The 17,939-nt window shown below is 35.4% G+C and overlaps 1 protein-coding gene across 1 annotated transcript in view; it reads left to right on the forward strand.

The window, feature by feature from the left end:
- The window catches only part of SYTL5 (synaptotagmin like 5), a 126,668-nt gene that overhangs the window by 73,410 nt on the left and 35,319 nt on the right, over positions 1-17,939 (forward strand). The window contains exons 5-8 of the mRNA XM_044669218.1: positions 3,242-3,377; positions 4,472-4,601; positions 15,951-16,054; positions 17,333-17,425. Of these exons, the coding sequence (XP_044525153.1) occupies positions 3,242-3,377; positions 4,472-4,601; positions 15,951-16,054; positions 17,333-17,425 (463 nt within the window). The remainder of the gene's footprint in view (positions 1-3,241; positions 3,378-4,471; positions 4,602-15,950; positions 16,055-17,332; positions 17,426-17,939) is intronic.

Genomic DNA, 17,939 nt, shown 5'->3' on the forward strand with positions numbered 1-17,939 from the left:
AGAAGTTCTATTCCATGTAAATCTGGATCTTGGAATATTTTTCCATGGTTACATGAATCATGTTCTTTCCCTCCCCTCCTCCCACCCCCTACCATAGCCAACAAGCAATTCCACTGAGTTTTAAGTGTGTCATTGAACAAGACCTATTTCCATATTATTAATATTTACACTAGGGTGATTGCTTAGAACTTACATCCTCAATCATACCCCCTTCAAACCATGTGATCAAGCAGTTGTTTTTCTTCTGTATTTCTACTCCCACAGTTCTTTGTCTGGATGTGGATAGCATTCTTTCTCATAAGTCCCTCAGAATTGTCCTGGATCCTTGCATTGCTGCTAGTAGAGAAGTCCATTACATTTGATTGTACCACAGTGTATCAGTCTCTGTGTACAATGTTCTCTTGGATCTGCTCCTTTCACTCTGCATCAATTCCTAGAGGTCGCTCCAATTCACATGGAATTCCTCCAGTTCTTTATTCCTTTTAGCACAATAGTATTCCATCACCAGCAGATACCACAATTTGTTCAGCCATTCCCCAATCGAAGGGCATCCTCTCATTTTCCAATTTTTTGCCACCACAAAGAGCACAGCTATTAATAATTTTGTACAAGTCTTTTTCCTTATGATGTCTTTGGGATATAAACCCTTATTTGTTTTATTAAAGGGACCTTACTTTAATCTTTTTTTAATTATAAAGATATTTTATTTTACCAATTACATATATTAATCAATTTCTACATGTTTTCTGAAGTTATATGAGCCAAATTGTCTCTCTTCCTTCCCTCCCTCCCTCCCTCCCAGAGTTTCATCTCCTAAGGATCCTCAACTCTAGAATATCTACATCAATACCAGTGTAAGGACAATTGAAAAATAATTTTGTTTGGTTTTGAAATGCAGAGAGACATCCCTCCCCCATCCACCACCTTCCCAACCCCACTCCCCTAGCCTGATCCCTAAACCTCTGCAGCTTTCTGACAAATAGCAGAGGACCCAGGGGAAAGTGAATAGATGATGAAGAGAAATAAATCCTTTGAAATACAGGAAGAAGAATCTCACTTGAATGGAGATTATTAAATTGATCTGCTAATCCTTAATCATGAATATCTTAAAAGCACCAAATTTAAACAAAACATGTTTTTAAATAGGCATTTTAAAAACTATTAAAGGTATATTAAAGACTATAAGTATTTTCACATCATGACTACTGAACATATCAATAAACTGACTTTTGAAAAAGTAGAGAAGGCATATATAATATTTTAATGAGGCTGCCATCCTGTTGACAAATGATGTATATCTGAAGTCCATTAGTAAAAATCACACTTCATCCTTGCCTTCACCTTCACACTTTATCATGTTTTGCAAATCTTGTCCATCTCTCCCACCTCCAGTCCCATCTTCTTTTAGATTGCTGTGTTTCATCATTTGTACACTTTAGAATCACTACATGGCTTCCTCAAACAGAGGTCATACCAAGCTAATAATTATTATTTGGAAGCTTTTAATATGTGTATATATGTGTTCATGTATGTATATGTATGTACATATACACATGCACGTATATGTATAACAATGTGACAATTTAATTTGTTTTGTTGTCAATAGCAATTATAATTTTAACTTTAAATTGTCACTAAAATATATAAATACAAGTGTTTATGTTTCTCAATGATGATTTAAAGTTAAAATTTCAATTAACAATGATAAAACACAGAATTTTTGTATATTTGTATTTATATATTGAGATATATAGAAAACCTACTTTATGTTTAATTACTTTTAAGTTTTATATACTTAAAATTAATTTCTATCATGTATAAAAACTATTACATATCCATCTATGGTAGTAGAGAACTAATGATAAAATATAAAAATATATAATTGTTTTCATAATAGTTAAAATAATAGTAATTATTCATTATTTTCCTTTATCCTATTCTCTTATATTATTTTCTTCTCTATATTATTTGCTCCCCATTTATTTCAAAAGTTGTCATATTTTATTTTCTTTTTAATCTTCACAATTATCTCTTCAAGATTAGAATTTGCTTTGCTTATGTCTAATCCCTCCCTGAATCTATTTTTCCCCTCTTCCTCTTACTTTCTTTTTTTTTTAACCCTTAACTTCCGTATTGGTGTCAATACTGTGTATTGGCTCCAAGGCAGAAGAGTGGTAAGGGTAGGCAATGGGGGTCAAGTGACTTGCCCAGGGTCACACAGCTGGGAAGTGTCTGAGGCCAGATTTGAATTTAGGACCTTCTTTCTCTAGGCCTGGCTCTCAATCCACTGAGCTACCCAGCTGCCCCCTCCCCTCTTCCTCTTTCTAATCTATATCCCTGTCGAGTTGAATGTAACTCTACAACAAACTCTTTATATATGTGTATTTTGTCCTTTTGACCAGTTTAGATGCAAGTGAAGCTCAATTGACAACAAAAAAACGCTATGATACAATTTAATTATGCATTGTATTACTGTTGTTAATAATAATAATAATAATCTTAAATTACTACTTAGGTCCCTTTCAGTTCTCACATTCTTTAATTCTAGAGCTAAGATAATGGATTTCTTTGTTAGAGGAAAGTCTGGAGGTGTTGAAGATACTTCACAGTTTTGCTCTTTCTTTGTATTCAATCCAAGGTCCAACTCATTGTCTTTTTGAAGTATCTATCTGGAACAAAAGTTCTTTACTTTCTTTTTGTGTTGTGGATCCCCTCAGCAGTCTGATGAAGACCATGGGCCCTTTCTTGGAATAATGTTTTTGCATGTTTAAAATCAAACACATTATTACAATAATAATTTTGGAATAAAGATTTTCCCATCCAAGTTTATGGGCTCTCTGAAATCTAGCTATGAACTTCTTGGGGATCCATGGATCCCAGATCTAAGATATGTGTATTCTTAAGCTGATCCAATAGACAGTCCATCCAATTAGGTGTCATAACTGAGACAGTAAGGATTCATCATCCTTTGTGTGTTTGTGTGTGTGTGTGTTACTTTGAGTAAATTATTAGGTTGTTCTCTTTGAAATGATAATGGATTATATTTGATCCCTGTAGCACTATGGGCAAATAATGGCATCTGGAGAATCTTTGTTGTCTTTAGAGAAATACTCATTCATTTCAATAGTGGCTAATGGGTTCTTAGTATGGGATCAACTCTATTTCAGAGTTGTTTATGTGTGCTATTATGGCTGTTCCTCTTCTATATAAAAAGTGGACTTTTCTTACCATTTTTTTCCAGGGGAAATGCCTCACCAGACATCAGTGAACAGGAGGCTACTCTTGGGAGCCTGAAAAACCAGAGCAATGGCACCATGCCTCGGATGCAGAGGTCACCAGCCCCAAGTACTCGCAGTATGAGCTCAGCTAGCAGCAGAGTGAGTAGGGCCACTAAGTAGCAGGTTATGCTGCTACACTAGCTGGGCATAATTGTTGATGTAATCAGGTTTTGGGTTGTTTTTCATAATCTCCATTTAAGTGAGATTCTTCTTCCTGTATTTCTAAGGATTTATTCCTCTTCATCACCTATTCACTTTCCCCTGGGTCCTCTGCTATTTGTCAGAAAGCAGCAGAAGTTTAGGGATCAGGCTAGGGGAGATGGGGGAGGGATGTCTCTCTGCATTTCAAAACCAAACAAAATTATTTTTCAATTGTCCTTACACTGGTATTGATGTAGATAATCTAGAGCTGAGGATCCTTAGGAGATGAAATCTGATTTAAATTATGAAGAAAGGGAATTTGGAGAGATTATTATGTTTGAATTTTCCCCAAACAAGTATTAAGAGCCAGACACCATGCTAAGAGCTGGGGATACAAAGAATGACAAAAGACAAGTTCTTGCCTTCAAGGACTTCACAGTCTAAGGGGCTGGAGGTGAAATTAGATATCATATAAACAGCCTGGTACTAGATTGGCAAAAGAACCAACAAGCTATATACAGAATAAATGGAAGATTATCATTAGAGAAGAAACTACTAGCATCAGGGGAAGTGGGGGAAAGACTTCTTATAAAAGGTGAGATCTTAGCTGAGACTTAAAGGAAGCCAGGGAAGCCAATAGGCAGAGCTAAGGAGGAAGTGCATTTTAGACATGAGGGACAACCAGATAAAAATCCCAGGAGCCCAGAGATGGAGTATCTTGTTTGAGAAAGTGAGGAGACTAGTATTGCCAGGTCAAAAAAATACATGAAAGGGGGGAGGAGTTAAAGTGTGAGAAAGAAAGTTGGGAGAAGAAAACTGGGTTTTAAAAGTCTTTGAATGCCAGATGATTTTGTACTTGATCCTAGAGGTAATAAAAAGCTGTTGGAGTTTACCAAATCAGGGTCAAATATAACATTGCTTTAGTATGATAGCTAAATCTTGTAAAATTTGGTTTACTTAATTGTCTCTAAAGAACTTCATCATGATTTGAGTCAAAATGTCACTTCTAATTACTTTTTAACATTCCACCCTTTTTTAAATGCCTTTGATAGGATCATGGTTTAGAAAATGTCATGGCTGTGACTGTCAGTGAAAGTATCCCTGAAAGCTTAACAAAGAGGCATCAGAGAAGGGCTTCAGGAACTCCTTCTATAGCTGTCTCTGGGGTCTCTCTGTCTTCAGGTAAGTTTTGCTAAATGCTCAAATCTTCATTTTTTTAATGTATCATGTTTTATAAGGTGAATAGACTCTTGAGGGCATAGTGGATAGAGTACCATTGGGCTTGGAATCAGGAGGACTTGAGTTCAAATGTAACCTTAGATATTTGCTAGCTCTGTGACCCTAGGCAAGTTACTTAACTCTTATTTATCTCAATTTCCTCATCTGTAAAATGAGCTGGAGAAAGAAATGGCACAAACCCTTCCACTATCTTTGCCAAGAGTCAGATATGACTGAAACAACTGAATAACAGCAATAGTCAGTGTACAAATTGGTTATAAAAAATTATTGCAAACAAGTTCATATACTTTATCAACAGCAGAAACATTTCCACATTCAGAGAAGAGGGAAAAAAAGAATGTTGTGTGTGAAAACCTGAAATCTGGTACATAAAGCTTGGTTTTAAAATAGAAATACCACCCTTATCCTACTTGCCTGTGACCATCTCTGAACTTCCTTCTACTCTATTTTGTGTATTTTTAAATGTTTCTTTGATGCTCTTTTTGTGGGAGAAGGGGAGCTGGAGGCAACACTAACTACTCCATCCCTCTTCACCCAAATAAAAGCTTAACCTTGTAACCAAAAGATATAGTCAAGCAAAACAATTTTTTTCATTGGCCATGTCTGAAAATATTTTATTCTGTGCATCAGTCTATAACCTCTCTAACAATAGGTGGGCGGCATGCTTCATCATCACTCTCCTGGAGACATGATTGATCATTGCATTGATTTGACTTCTCAAGTCTTTCAAATGAATTTTTCTTTTACATTATTATACAAAACTCCTAGCTTGACTCATTTTGCTCAGCTCTTCAGTAATTCATAAAGGTCTTTGCAGGTTTCTCTAGATCTGTCCCTTTCCTCATGCCTCATATAATAATGTACCATTACATTCCCATGTAATTCATATAGATACATATATATGATAGATGATCTATGACCTAATGTATGATATCTATATGTAAAATATGTGATCATATAAATTCATGTCTTATTATTTCATATGTAATTTGTTGAGCTATGTCCCAATTGATGGATATCCACTTTATTTCTAATTCTTTACTACAGCACTCAGACTAGCCTTATCTCCATTCACCCCCAGGCTCTAGTCCTTATTAGTTCTATGTCAGTGCCAGTTAACTTCTAACCCTTCCAACCTCACCTCATTTTTCAGCTTCCTTTTATGTGTTGTCTCTGGTCATTAGACAGGGCCTGGATTTCTCTTTGTATTTCTTTATCTAGTATTTAGTATGGTACCTGGCAAGTAGGAAATGCTTTATAAGTAATTACTTCTTGATTTGATTGAGTTATTTCTCTCTTTCTTTATCTCTCTGAGTTATATGCCTAGTAGTTGTATCATAAGATCAATAGATTCATGCTATTTAATGAATTTATGGTTACATTTCAAAATTACTTTCCAAAATGTTAGGCCAATTCATAGCTCCACTAATAGAACATTAGTATTTCTGTCCTTCAAAACCTATCCAACAAAAGCAATATTCTTCTTTCATTATCTTTGCCAGTCTGATAGGCATAAGGTAGGACCACAGTTATTTTAATTTGCATTTTATTTATTATTGGTGGTTTTGAGCATTTTTTTTCATATGGCTGTGGATAGCTGAGATTTCTTCTCCTGAAAATCACCTGTTTATTTATTGGAGAATGACTCTCATTTTTATGAATTTGAAACACGTCTTTTTATATCTTACACATAGAAATTTTATCAGAGAAACTTGTTGCAAAGATTTTCCCCCAGATAACTATTTCCCTTCTCATTTTAAATGCATTATTTTGTTGTTGGTGCTGTTGTTCCAAACCTTTTCAATTTTATGTAATCAAATAAGATTGATGAATGTTTACCAAAATATTAAATGCCCTTGTTATCAGAAGAAATAAAGAATTTAATTAAACCCAACTGAGTAAATGAAAATGTCAGGACATAAGGGAACACATAAAAAGTGGGGGAAACAACAACTTGGGGCCAGATGGATTTATAAAGGGAATTCAATCAAATATTCAAAAAACAATTAACTCTAGTTTTACAAAAATGGTTTGCAAAAATAGGGAAAGATGTAATCCAACTACATATCCTCTGATAGACAAATATTTGAATATTTGATTGAATTCATTTCATTTAAGTGATTTTTGGTGGCATATCATTAGGCAAAATTATTTCTAATATCCTTTGTTTCCTTTTAATTAATTGTAAGTTTATCTTTTTCATTTTTATTTTGAAAATTTGGCATTGCTCTCTTTTTTATTTGATATCTAATAGTTTATCTATTTTATTCATATTTCTCCAAAAATCTCCACATTTTGTCAATTCAACAGGTTTTTTCCCATTTTGCTCTTCTTTGATTTCTAGGACTTCTACATCTATGTTTAGTTAAAGTTTTTTGTTGGATTCTACATTATTTTAATAATTACATATTCAATTCATCAATCTACTCTTTCCCTCTTTACTGATGAAAGTGTTTAAACATTTTCCCTCACTATATCCAAAAAGTTTTAGTATGCTTTTACATTGTTGTCATTTTCTTTAATAAAATTACCTATTGTCTGAGATTATGATTGTCTCTACTACTTTTAAAAATTCTCCTGAACTTATGAGAAAGAATGCTATCCACATCCAGAGAAAGAAGTTTGGGAGCAGAAACACAGAAGAAAAACATATGATTGATCACATGGTTTGATGGGGATATGATTGGGGATGTTGACTTTAAATTATCACTCTGTTGCAAATATTGATAATATGGAAATAGGTTTTGATAAATGATACATGTAAAACCCAAAGGAATTGCTCATTGGCTACGAGAGTGGGGAGAGAGGAGGGTAGGGGAAGAAAATGAATCATGTAACCATGGAAAAATATTCTAAATTAGTTAATTAAATAAATAAAAATTTTAAAGAAAATTTCCATGATTAAACAAAAATTCACCTGAAGCCTGCTGCTGCTCCTTTTCTTCTTTCCCCTTACAAGTGGCTGGATGAAGGAAGGATTAATTAACAGTTTATCAAGCATTTACTGAATTCAAGACCCTATTATGAACAAAATTTAAAAAGAAATCATAGTTCCTGCCCTCAGAAAGTCAGGATTGGCTAGTGAGCTTAAAATCAGGAAGACATGGATGTGAGTCTTGGTTCATTCTCTGATTAGTTGTCTGACTTGGGGTAAATTCATTTCCTTATTTCTAAAATTAATGTTATAATATTTGCAACCTCTATAAACTCTAAATCCCTATACAAAAATTAGTGGCTCTAATTAAGAAAAGAGGCATTGTGACATAATAAGAACACTGGTCTGGAAATAAGGAGGATCTAGGTTTGAGTCCTCCCACTGACAATCTAGTAGGAGATATGAGTTGTATACATAATTATAGTACTCAACAAAAAATGAAAGTATAACCAGAGAAGCATGAAATAATTGTGAACTTCAGAGGAGACAGAGCTCACATAGAGATTGAGTTATTTTACCTGTACCTAGTGGTGGGCTTTGCCCTAATGGAATTCTGCTCTAACACAGTGATGCAAAGCACTTTTTTAAGTTTACTTCTCTCATGGCCAATTTTCATTATCCATATGGATGACCGTGGTTGTGATTACCATCTATGGACAGGGAACATCCTCAAGATGACACCTCCACATATATAGGGATCAAATCTACATCATATTCTTACCACTTTAATCAACTAAACATCAAGTATTTAAATGTCTGTTTTATACTAAACAACATGCTAAATGACAGTGATACAATGATCCAAAGAAACAGGCCCTGTGAGAAGCTTACATTCTGAACTAACCAGACTTTCTTCTGCCTGCTGTATGGCATCTGGTAGGACTCTCAGTTCATGGGATTTAAAGCTGGAAAAGATCTTAACCAATCTTACTTTTTACAGATAAAGAAAATGAGGCACAAAATGATAAAGGGTAGATTTGAACTTCTCATTCCCAGTCCTTCATTTGTTGCCCTTTAATCCTGCCCATTTGTAAAATTTGAGATCATACCTCTAAGAACTTTGAGAACACAAATAATTTGCTTTAAGATAAAAGGCTCTTAGTGCACATCATGATTGTAATATATTCTGCCTAAGAAATTATTACTTTAAAAAAAAGGGGGAACTAGATGCATAAACTGAGAATGAATCACATTCTTTTTCTTATGTCATTTACTTTTTCTAGGAAATGTTACAGTAGAATTTTAACAAAAGGGCAAACTGAGGCAGATCTCCACATAAAATAGCATTTATTAGCAGGGGCATGATACCTATCAATAAATGGGTCAGTGGCTTACCTCCATATATGCCAAAGACTCCAAACAAATCCTTCCCTTTTGTAGGTTGTAGGGGAATACAGTACAAAGCACAGAGAAGGGCAGATGACACAATGGGATTGAGTGCAAAATGATAGGTTACAGAGCTGAGGTGAAAGAACAATGTGATTGGTTGGAAATGTGGTAATTGGGGCTAGCAATGTTCCCCTCCCCCTGCCCCAGCTCCTTCTCTCATAAGAATAAGAAGTGCTTTTTAGTGGAGACCAAGTGTGAGATAGCAATCCAGTCTTTTGGACAGCAAACCAGATATCCTTGAAGGATTGCTTAGTAGCTGAAGATATCAGGTTCTCTCTTTCTCACAAGTCCTCAAGGTTAGTAAAATTCCCTGAGGCAGGAGAGCTGGCTTTCTAAACTTAACTCATTATGGGCCAAATGAATTTTGAATTAAGTTCAGAAACAAAGAACCATGACTTAAGCAGTTACAGGACAAAAGCAATACAGGACAAACTAAATTATTTGTAAATAGGATCAATAAGAAAATATTATATAATCAATTTTAATCTTCTCAGAAAGACATTGTGTTGGAGCAGCCCGGGAGCACAACTGAAAGAGTGTCTAGCCTCAAGTCAGGAGGACCTGGGTTCAAATCTAGCCTTTGCCACTTCTTAGCTGTGTGACCCTGGGCGAGTCACTTAAGCCCAATTGCTTAGCCCTTATAGCTCTACTGCCTTGGAACTGAAATTAAATATTGATTCAAAGACAAAAGGTATGGGTTTAAAAAGAAAGGTGTTTTTTTTTAAAGGAAATATTGTATGTAACTCCCCCAGCATTTATTTCCTTGTTGTACAGAAGAAAGACCAAGAAAGAAGTACCTCTGGCAAGCCTGTAATTTTTGTTTTCATATAGTGTGCCATCTTATGGCATTCTGCCATCACTTTTCCACCTACCTTCCAAAAGCACACTTAACTTGCACTTATTTTAAACACTTACCAAAGGTGCTCCAAAGATAGAAAGCATTATTTTTAACTATTATAATTATTTAATTATTAAAAGAAGTTAACTTAAAGGATCAAGTTACCTGCTGGAATCATGGTACACTTCATATCAAGGTCACATTATACCTCTTGGCTCACAGTCATACCTTAAAAGCCAGTTCAGTCATAACCTACCTAATGAAGGTTATTCATTCAATTGTTTCCATAAAAACAGAACATGAAATGAGTCAACATTACATTTAATCCCAAGTTATGAGGCGATTCATTGGTATAGTAGGTAAAGTACTGAACCTAGAGTCAGGGAGATATGAGTTCAAATCTCCCTCAGCCACTTACTTGCTTATGTGACTCTGGGCAAGTCACTTAGTCTTTACCTCAGTTTCCTCAACTGGAAAATGAGAATAATAATAGCACCTCCCTCCCAGAGTTGTTACCTGGTTCAAATGACAAAGGATCTGCAAAACACTTAGCACATTGTCTGACAATACTAATTACTTAATAAATGCTTGTTTCCTTCCTTCCTAAATGTGAGTTACCATTTTTGAATGATCATAATCTAGACTATAAAAACTTAAAATTGGTCTTTGCATAGACTTTAGGCTGTATTAACCTTTAGAGAACACATATAATGACTCCTCCTTCCACAACTTGTGCCTTCTCCCTTCCTTAGAAACCCAGAACTTTTCTACATGCTCAGCATGGTAAGGGCAAGCAGGATTCATACCACATATGCCTGTGCAGGTTTGGGTGAGCCCCATGGAATTGAGGCTCCCTCAATACTCCACCATTCTTCCCATATGACTTTTTTTTTATTTAGATGTTTTTTATTTGTTAAAATGCAATACCCAGGTAACTCCCTCCCTTTCTCATTCCTCTCTCCCATTAGAAAAGGCAACAACTGACAACAACAACAACAACAACAACAACAACAACAACAAAATATATATNACCTTTAGAGAACACATATAATGACTCCTCCTTCCACAGCTTATGCCTTCTCCCTTCTTTAGAAACCCAGAACTTTTCTACATGCTCAGCATGGTAAGGGCAAGCAGGACTCATACCACATATGCCTGGGCAGGTTTGGGTGAGCCCCATGGAATTGAGGCTCCCTCAATACTCCACCATTCTTCCCATATGACTTTTTTTTATTTAGATGTTTTTTATTTGTTAAAATGCAATACCCAGGTAACTCCCTCCCTTTCTCATTCCTCTCTCCCATTAGAAAAGGCAACAACTGACAACAACAACAACAACGAGTATATATATATATATATAATATATATTATATATTATATATATATATAACTGTCTCACTTATTTCTATTTATCAGTTCTATCCCTGGAGGTGGACATATATAAGTCATTCTTCAAACAATATTTCTGGTTGCTTTATATAATGTTCTCTTGGTTCTGCTTTTTTTTCATTCTTGATAACTTCATGTAGATCTTCCCATGTTGTTGTTGTTGTTGTTGTTGTTGTTGTTTTTATTAACCTGTTCAGTCATTTCTTAGGCATGGTAGTATTCCAACAACTTGTTAGCCATTCCCCAGATGATAGACATCCTTTTCAATTTCCAGTTCTTTGCCACCACAAAGAGAGTTGCTATAAATATTTTAGAGCATGTAGGTTCTTTTCCTTTTTTCCTGATCACCTTAGGAAATAAACCTAATAGTGGTATTGCTGGGTCAAAACGTATATGTCATTTAATAATTCTTTGGGCAAAATTCCAGATTGTTCTCTAAAATGGTTGAATCGGTTCACAATTCCACCAACAGTTTACTAGTGACCCTGTTTTTCCCATCTCCTCCAACATTTGTCATTTTGCCATTTTATCATTTTACCAATTTGCTGTATGAGATGATTTCAGAGTTGTTTTATTTGCATTTCTCTAATAAATAATGATTTTGAGCATTTTTCATATAGTAATATATAGCTCCCATGTGCCTTTAAATATTAAGTTTATTGCAACTAGGAAGAAAAGTTATACTCCCAACTACCCCACTCTTTGAAGCTATAATAGGTAAGGGAAGAGAATGAATTTGGTATGTATAAGCCTCATTACAATTCATGGGTGCTTTTCTAAGTCTATCCAGCAACCATTTTATGATTGATTAGATAAGAATGCCTTAACAACATAAGTGCAACATCCCACACAGGATGTCCAAGGTTTCCATTTGGTTTCCATTTGACGTGTTAGTCAGAAATTCCTTAGGTCTAGAAGTACTACCTCATCAGCCAAAAAGAGTTAGCAATCGCTTCCTCGTCTGCTTTGTAACACTGTGTTAACCTATATACTTATAATTTTTTATTATTATATTTATATATTCATTATATCTCTCATACACACAGTAGTCAGACTCCTTGATGGAAATACATCTTATGGATCTTTGGCTCTCTCCCAGTGTCTAGCATGTTTTAGTGCTCAATAAATGTTTGCTGAATGAATAAATTAATTAATTACATGCCTTAGGTGAATAGTTATTTTTTAATTTTTATTTTAAATATGTTCTCCTAGTTACAGATTTCATGTTCTTTCCCTCTCCCCCAAACCTCCCTAACCCCCCTTAGCCAATGTACAGTTCCACTGGGTTTTACATGTATCATTGATCAAGACCTAATTCCATATTATTGATAGTTGGACTAGAGTTATCAATTAGTGTCTACATCCCCAATAATATCCCCATCAGCCCATGTGTTCAAGCAGTTGTTTTGAATAGTAATTTTTAAGGAAGTTTTGTAGAAAAACAAATTCACTTTATCTCCTAGTTTTTAAAAGAGATATTGGTAGGGAGGCTATCTCATACTTCAAATTAGTTGCCCTAAATTAAAGTGGACACTAATTCCTGCATCCTTTAGGGATTTTTCAGCTACCTTATGTTCCAGTAGTAGCAAGATTGCTAATTAGAAATCAAAATAAAAAATAGAAACTCTTTCCTCTAAACCTCACCTTTCAAAATTTCAGCACCTCTATATTGCTAATTCAGGACTCTATAGCTTTGGAGTAAATAGTCTTCAGTCACGTGCTCCAGCTGCCTCTGCCATATAGGAGTTTATAAAAGTTATTAATAAAAGATCAAAGCCTAAAGAGTCTTTCACAATTATAGTACTGAGCTTCCTACCCTCCACTAAAGTCAGAATGAAACCTAGCTATTTTTGCAAACCACTTTTTATTGTTTAGTTCCCTTTGTTTCTAGTTACTCATTGCCTTCCTCTATTTTAATCTCTCTATGCATAATTAATTAATTGGCATGAGTCACAGATCACATAAGACCAATTGTGGTTTATATAAGACAATCAAGAATTAGAAACAGCTTATTGAAAAAGAGAAATTATTTAAATACTTTCTAGCCAGGGACTCTTGGGAAAAGTGAAAAGGAAGTTAAACCTTCACTGTCCTCACTGATATCCAGGGATGATGACTGTCAGTAGCTTCAGCCTATTCTATCCACACCCATCATAATTTATTTCCTAAGTGGAGACCACTCCAGCTGGATCTAACCCTATGCAATACCCACACTCTAGTTTCTAAATTGGTATTAGAAGATGCCTGTGTGTGGCTAGCTAGGTGGCTCAGGGGATTGAGAGCCAAGACTGGAGACAGGAGATCCTGGGTTTAGATCTGGGCTTTGATACTTCCTCACTATGTGACCCTAGGCAAATCACTTAACCCCAATTGCCTAACCCTTATGGCTTTTCTGCCTTGAAATCAATACTCAGTATCAATTCTAAGATGGAAGGTAAGGGTAAAACAAAACTGAAGAAGAAGATGCCTATATGGGTATGGGCATCTCACTTTCCCCAGATGCCTTTGTATCATGGCAGCCCTCCAAATTTGTAACTCCTCCAAACTTCACAATTAGCCCTTTGGTCCTCCAGGAATGTCCTAAACCAGTGATTCCCAAAGTGGGCACCACCGCCCCCTGGTGGGTGCTGCAGCGAGACCCAGGGGTGCAGTGATGGCCACAGGTGCATTTGGGGGCGGTGAATAACTGTAAGGGGGTGGTGATCATATGTGACAGAGGGTGCTAAGTAATATTTTTTTCTGGAAAGGGGGCGGTAGGCCAAAAAAGGACAAAAAAGTCCTAAACCTTTCCTTACAAGTCAGAGTAGTCTGTCATTGTCCCTTTAAATTATAATTCCCATTATAATATAATTCCTATTCCATGGAGCCATGTAGTAAAGCCTTGGAAGTGCAATAAACAAAATAGGAAATAGCAAACAGTAGTACAGAGGACATCAGTGTCATACATTTTCTTTTCTTTTTTATGAATGTTATTTTTTCCCAGATTACATGTCAAAACAATTTATTAATATTTGTTTTCTGATATTTTGTTTTTTTTCTCTGATAAACATGATAAACATAAAAAACATGATATCCATGTTTTTTTCTCTCCCTCCATACCTCTTCTCCCTCCCCCCAAAAGGTAGAAAATATGATATAGGGGCATATCTTAGATATAGATATCTTAGATATCATAGATTGTACATATATTATAATACCTATTTCCAAGTTCATCATGTTGTGAAAGAAGACATATATTGCTTACAGTAAACAAAAATCTCATGGAGGAAATAAAGAATGGTAAGTTCCAATTTGTATTTGGACTCCATGTGCCCATTCTATGGTAAGAGATAACCTTTTTTCATCATGAGTCCCTTACAAGTTGTCCTCAATACTTGCCTTGTTAATAATATATGGTTGTTAAGTCATTCAGAGTTGATCCTTCTAAATTATTGTTGTTACTGTATACAATAACCTCATAAAGCTCATTTCAACTTTGCAGCATTTCATAGAAGTCTTTCCAGGTCTTTTTATGTTCATCTTGTTTGTCATTTCTTATGGCACAATAGTATTTTTTTCCATTATAAGCATATACCACAACTTGTTCAGTCATTCCCCAACTGATGGACATCCCTTTGATTCCCAGTTCTTTGCATCATGCCATTTCAAAACAAAACATGTATATCTGGCCAGTTAGGTTTATAGGAAGTTCATTTCAGACCTTCACATTAGTGACCACCTTTTTTAATTAAATGAGACAGAACCCTTTTAGGAAATTAACAGAATTAGACAAATTTATCTTGGATTTTCATTCTTTAAAAGAAATTGAATCTGGAAGGAGAGAAAGAGAACATTTTTCTGGGTCCTCTGCAGTTGTTGCCTTTTGTATAAAGTATTAATGTAGAAATTTAACATTTGCCTTTTCTGTCAAAATGCAAAAATATTCATCAGAGATATCATCTAAATTATCTTTGTCTCTGCACCCATGCGCAGTACAGTGTTTTTTACCTAACAAGATGCTTAATAAATAGTTGTTGAATATAGTCATGTTTCCCACCCATGAGAAATTTTTAAAGAAAGAGCCTGTAGAATGATAGTTATCCCTGCTGAACTACTCAAAGCTGACATTTGTATCTCCATGGCATTTTTTTAACTCTTACTTTCTGTCTTAGTATCAGTTCTAAGACAAAAGAGTGACAAAGGCTAGGCAATTGGGGCTAAGTGACTTGCTCAGAGTTTGTATGACCCTGGAAGCATCTGATGTCAGATTTGAACCCAAACACTTCTGACTCCAGGCCTGGCACTCTATCTTATATTCTAAAATACCATAGTATTTTAATCATTGAGAAATGAAGAGAGTTGAATGCATCAGAGCATTCTTTTAAACCCTCATCTTCCATCTTAGAATCAATAATGTACATTGGTTCCAAGGCAGAAGGGTGGTAAAGGCTAAGCAATGGGGATTTAGTGATTTGCCCAGGGTCAAACAGCTGGGAAGTTTCTGAGGTTGGATTTGAATCAAGGACCTCCCATTTCTAGGCCCAGCTTTCAATACACTGGACCACACATCAAGCATTTCTAATAGAGCCGGTCCAGAGTGATATCCCAAAATTATTAGCTGAAGTACATTAATGCAAATAGTAAGCAACCACTATCGTAACATTTGTTTTCATGATATGGAAGGAGAATAGATTCTTCTTCAAATCTTTTGAGATAATATGTCTTACTTTCAAAAGCTTTGCCTTTCTTTCTGTTTCTACAGACAGAAGTCGGTCTGAGTTAGACCTGAGTGAGTCATTTTCAGAAGTAGAGGATACTGTCAGCATTAGAAGCAAATCTGTGCCGGGTGCTTTAGACAAGGATTTGGTAAGTCAGAAATGGAGCAAATTATATCAGAAAGAAAGATGTTTGCACTACCTACAGAATTTTTTTTGAATATTTTTATCATTGAGAGTAAAAAGTAAATAGCATCCTTGTTTATATTAATAACCCTTCATGGAGTTGTTGAGTTCAGCAACTGAAAAAGCATAGGAGTTGAAGGATAAGAAGAAAACCTGTAGATTAGCTCAGATCAGCTTATCCCTCTTTGGGTTTACTTTCCATTTCCTCTTCTATATAATGAAAGTATTGGCCCAGATGACTGCCAAGGACCCTTAGGTCCTGTAACCTGTAACCTATTTTGTGCTATTCAACTCCAGGTTCTAATACAAGTCAGTTAGGCTATCTGAGGTCATCCCTTTACCCAGAGTGGCTTTGTAGTATATCTATCACATCTCTGTGCCTTACATTCTTTTAACATCTGAGAAATACAAAAATCAGTTCCATCCTATACATCATTCTTAGACAGGAAGGTGACCCAGATATGCAAAGTGCTGACCCTTCATTGGTTTTATGAAACCCACCGGGACATTTGAAGAGACGTTTACACTACCTTCATAGATAGATACTGGTAAAAGATAGAACTGATAAAAGAAATAGTGAAACTGCCTATTTAAAGATCTCACATTTGGTTTTGAGGTAAAAATTAGGGAGGGTACTTCATTCAAGATGAAAGAAAACAATTAATTGAACATGGAAGTCATTCATAACAGTACCCAAAATTAAATAAGCAATCATATGTGATTTTCAGTATTCTTCCCTTATCTAGGAATTACCTTTTCCCAAGCAGAATCCTAGGATAGCTATTTGGAATGAAGGACTTGGAACTTTTGTCTTAAAGTTATTTTTCTGTATAACTTGTACTTCATGGTGCTTTGAAAGTTTTAAACTGTCTGATAGCTCAGATCTACTTTTAGAACTCATGGAATTCTGAATGAATTATTCTATGTATCAATTCACCATACATTTGTAAAATATTTGCTAGTAGGGATGGAATAAAAAAATAAGACTAGTTCTCTACCTAAAAATTAGGAATTAAGCCAAATCTCTCCTTGACTTCTACTATTTCACCATTGGGGATATTTTTTAATGGAATGGAGAAATGGAGGAATTTCTTAGGTTGGAAAGGCCTTTTATTGGAAAGAGGTACTTTTCTCTCTTAGGGAAAGAGATTTTTTTAAGTGGATAGTTGAGTCAGTGGATGAATAAAATGTAAAGTAAATTAGTGTAAACTTCTGGGTACTGACTCTCCTCCCTTTTTACTAGGACTTCTTGGATGAAACTGAAGAAGATATTGATGATTTAATGTCCTCTCGATTCTCTCCAAATGTCAACAGCTTAGCAAGTGGATTATCAACTGTAAGCTATCTACTAAGCATAGTAGATAAGTCTTTTCTTTCTCTTTTTTTTGTTCATTTCCAAAGCAAATGAGGAAAAATATGTGATGGTGTGGATGTCCATTTAAAAACAAAAGATGTTTGTCCCAGGAGGACTCATCATTTTGATTTCTGTGGGAAACTTGTGAGGCAGCTAGGTGGTACAGTGGACTGAGTGCCAGGCTTAAAGTCAGGAAAACTCATCTTCCTGAGTTTGAATCCAGCCTCAGACATTACCTAGCTGTGTGACCCTGGACAAGTCACTTAACCCTCTTTGCCTCAGTTTCTTCATCTATAAAATGAGCTGGAAAAGGAAATGGAAAACTACTGTAGTATCTTTGCCCAGGAAACCCCAAACCTCTTTCACAAAGAGTAGGACACAACTGAACAACAACCACCAAGGAAAGATGTTTCCTAAATAGCAATTCACTTAATCTGTCTGGACTGTAAAATAACAGGGTTGACCTATATACTCTCAAAGTTCCTTCCATCTTTAA

Source organism: Gracilinanus agilis, chromosome 3 (assembly GCF_016433145.1).
Source record: "Gracilinanus agilis isolate LMUSP501 chromosome 3, AgileGrace, whole genome shotgun sequence".
Lineage (NCBI taxonomy): Eukaryota > Metazoa > Chordata > Mammalia > Didelphimorphia > Didelphidae > Gracilinanus > Gracilinanus agilis.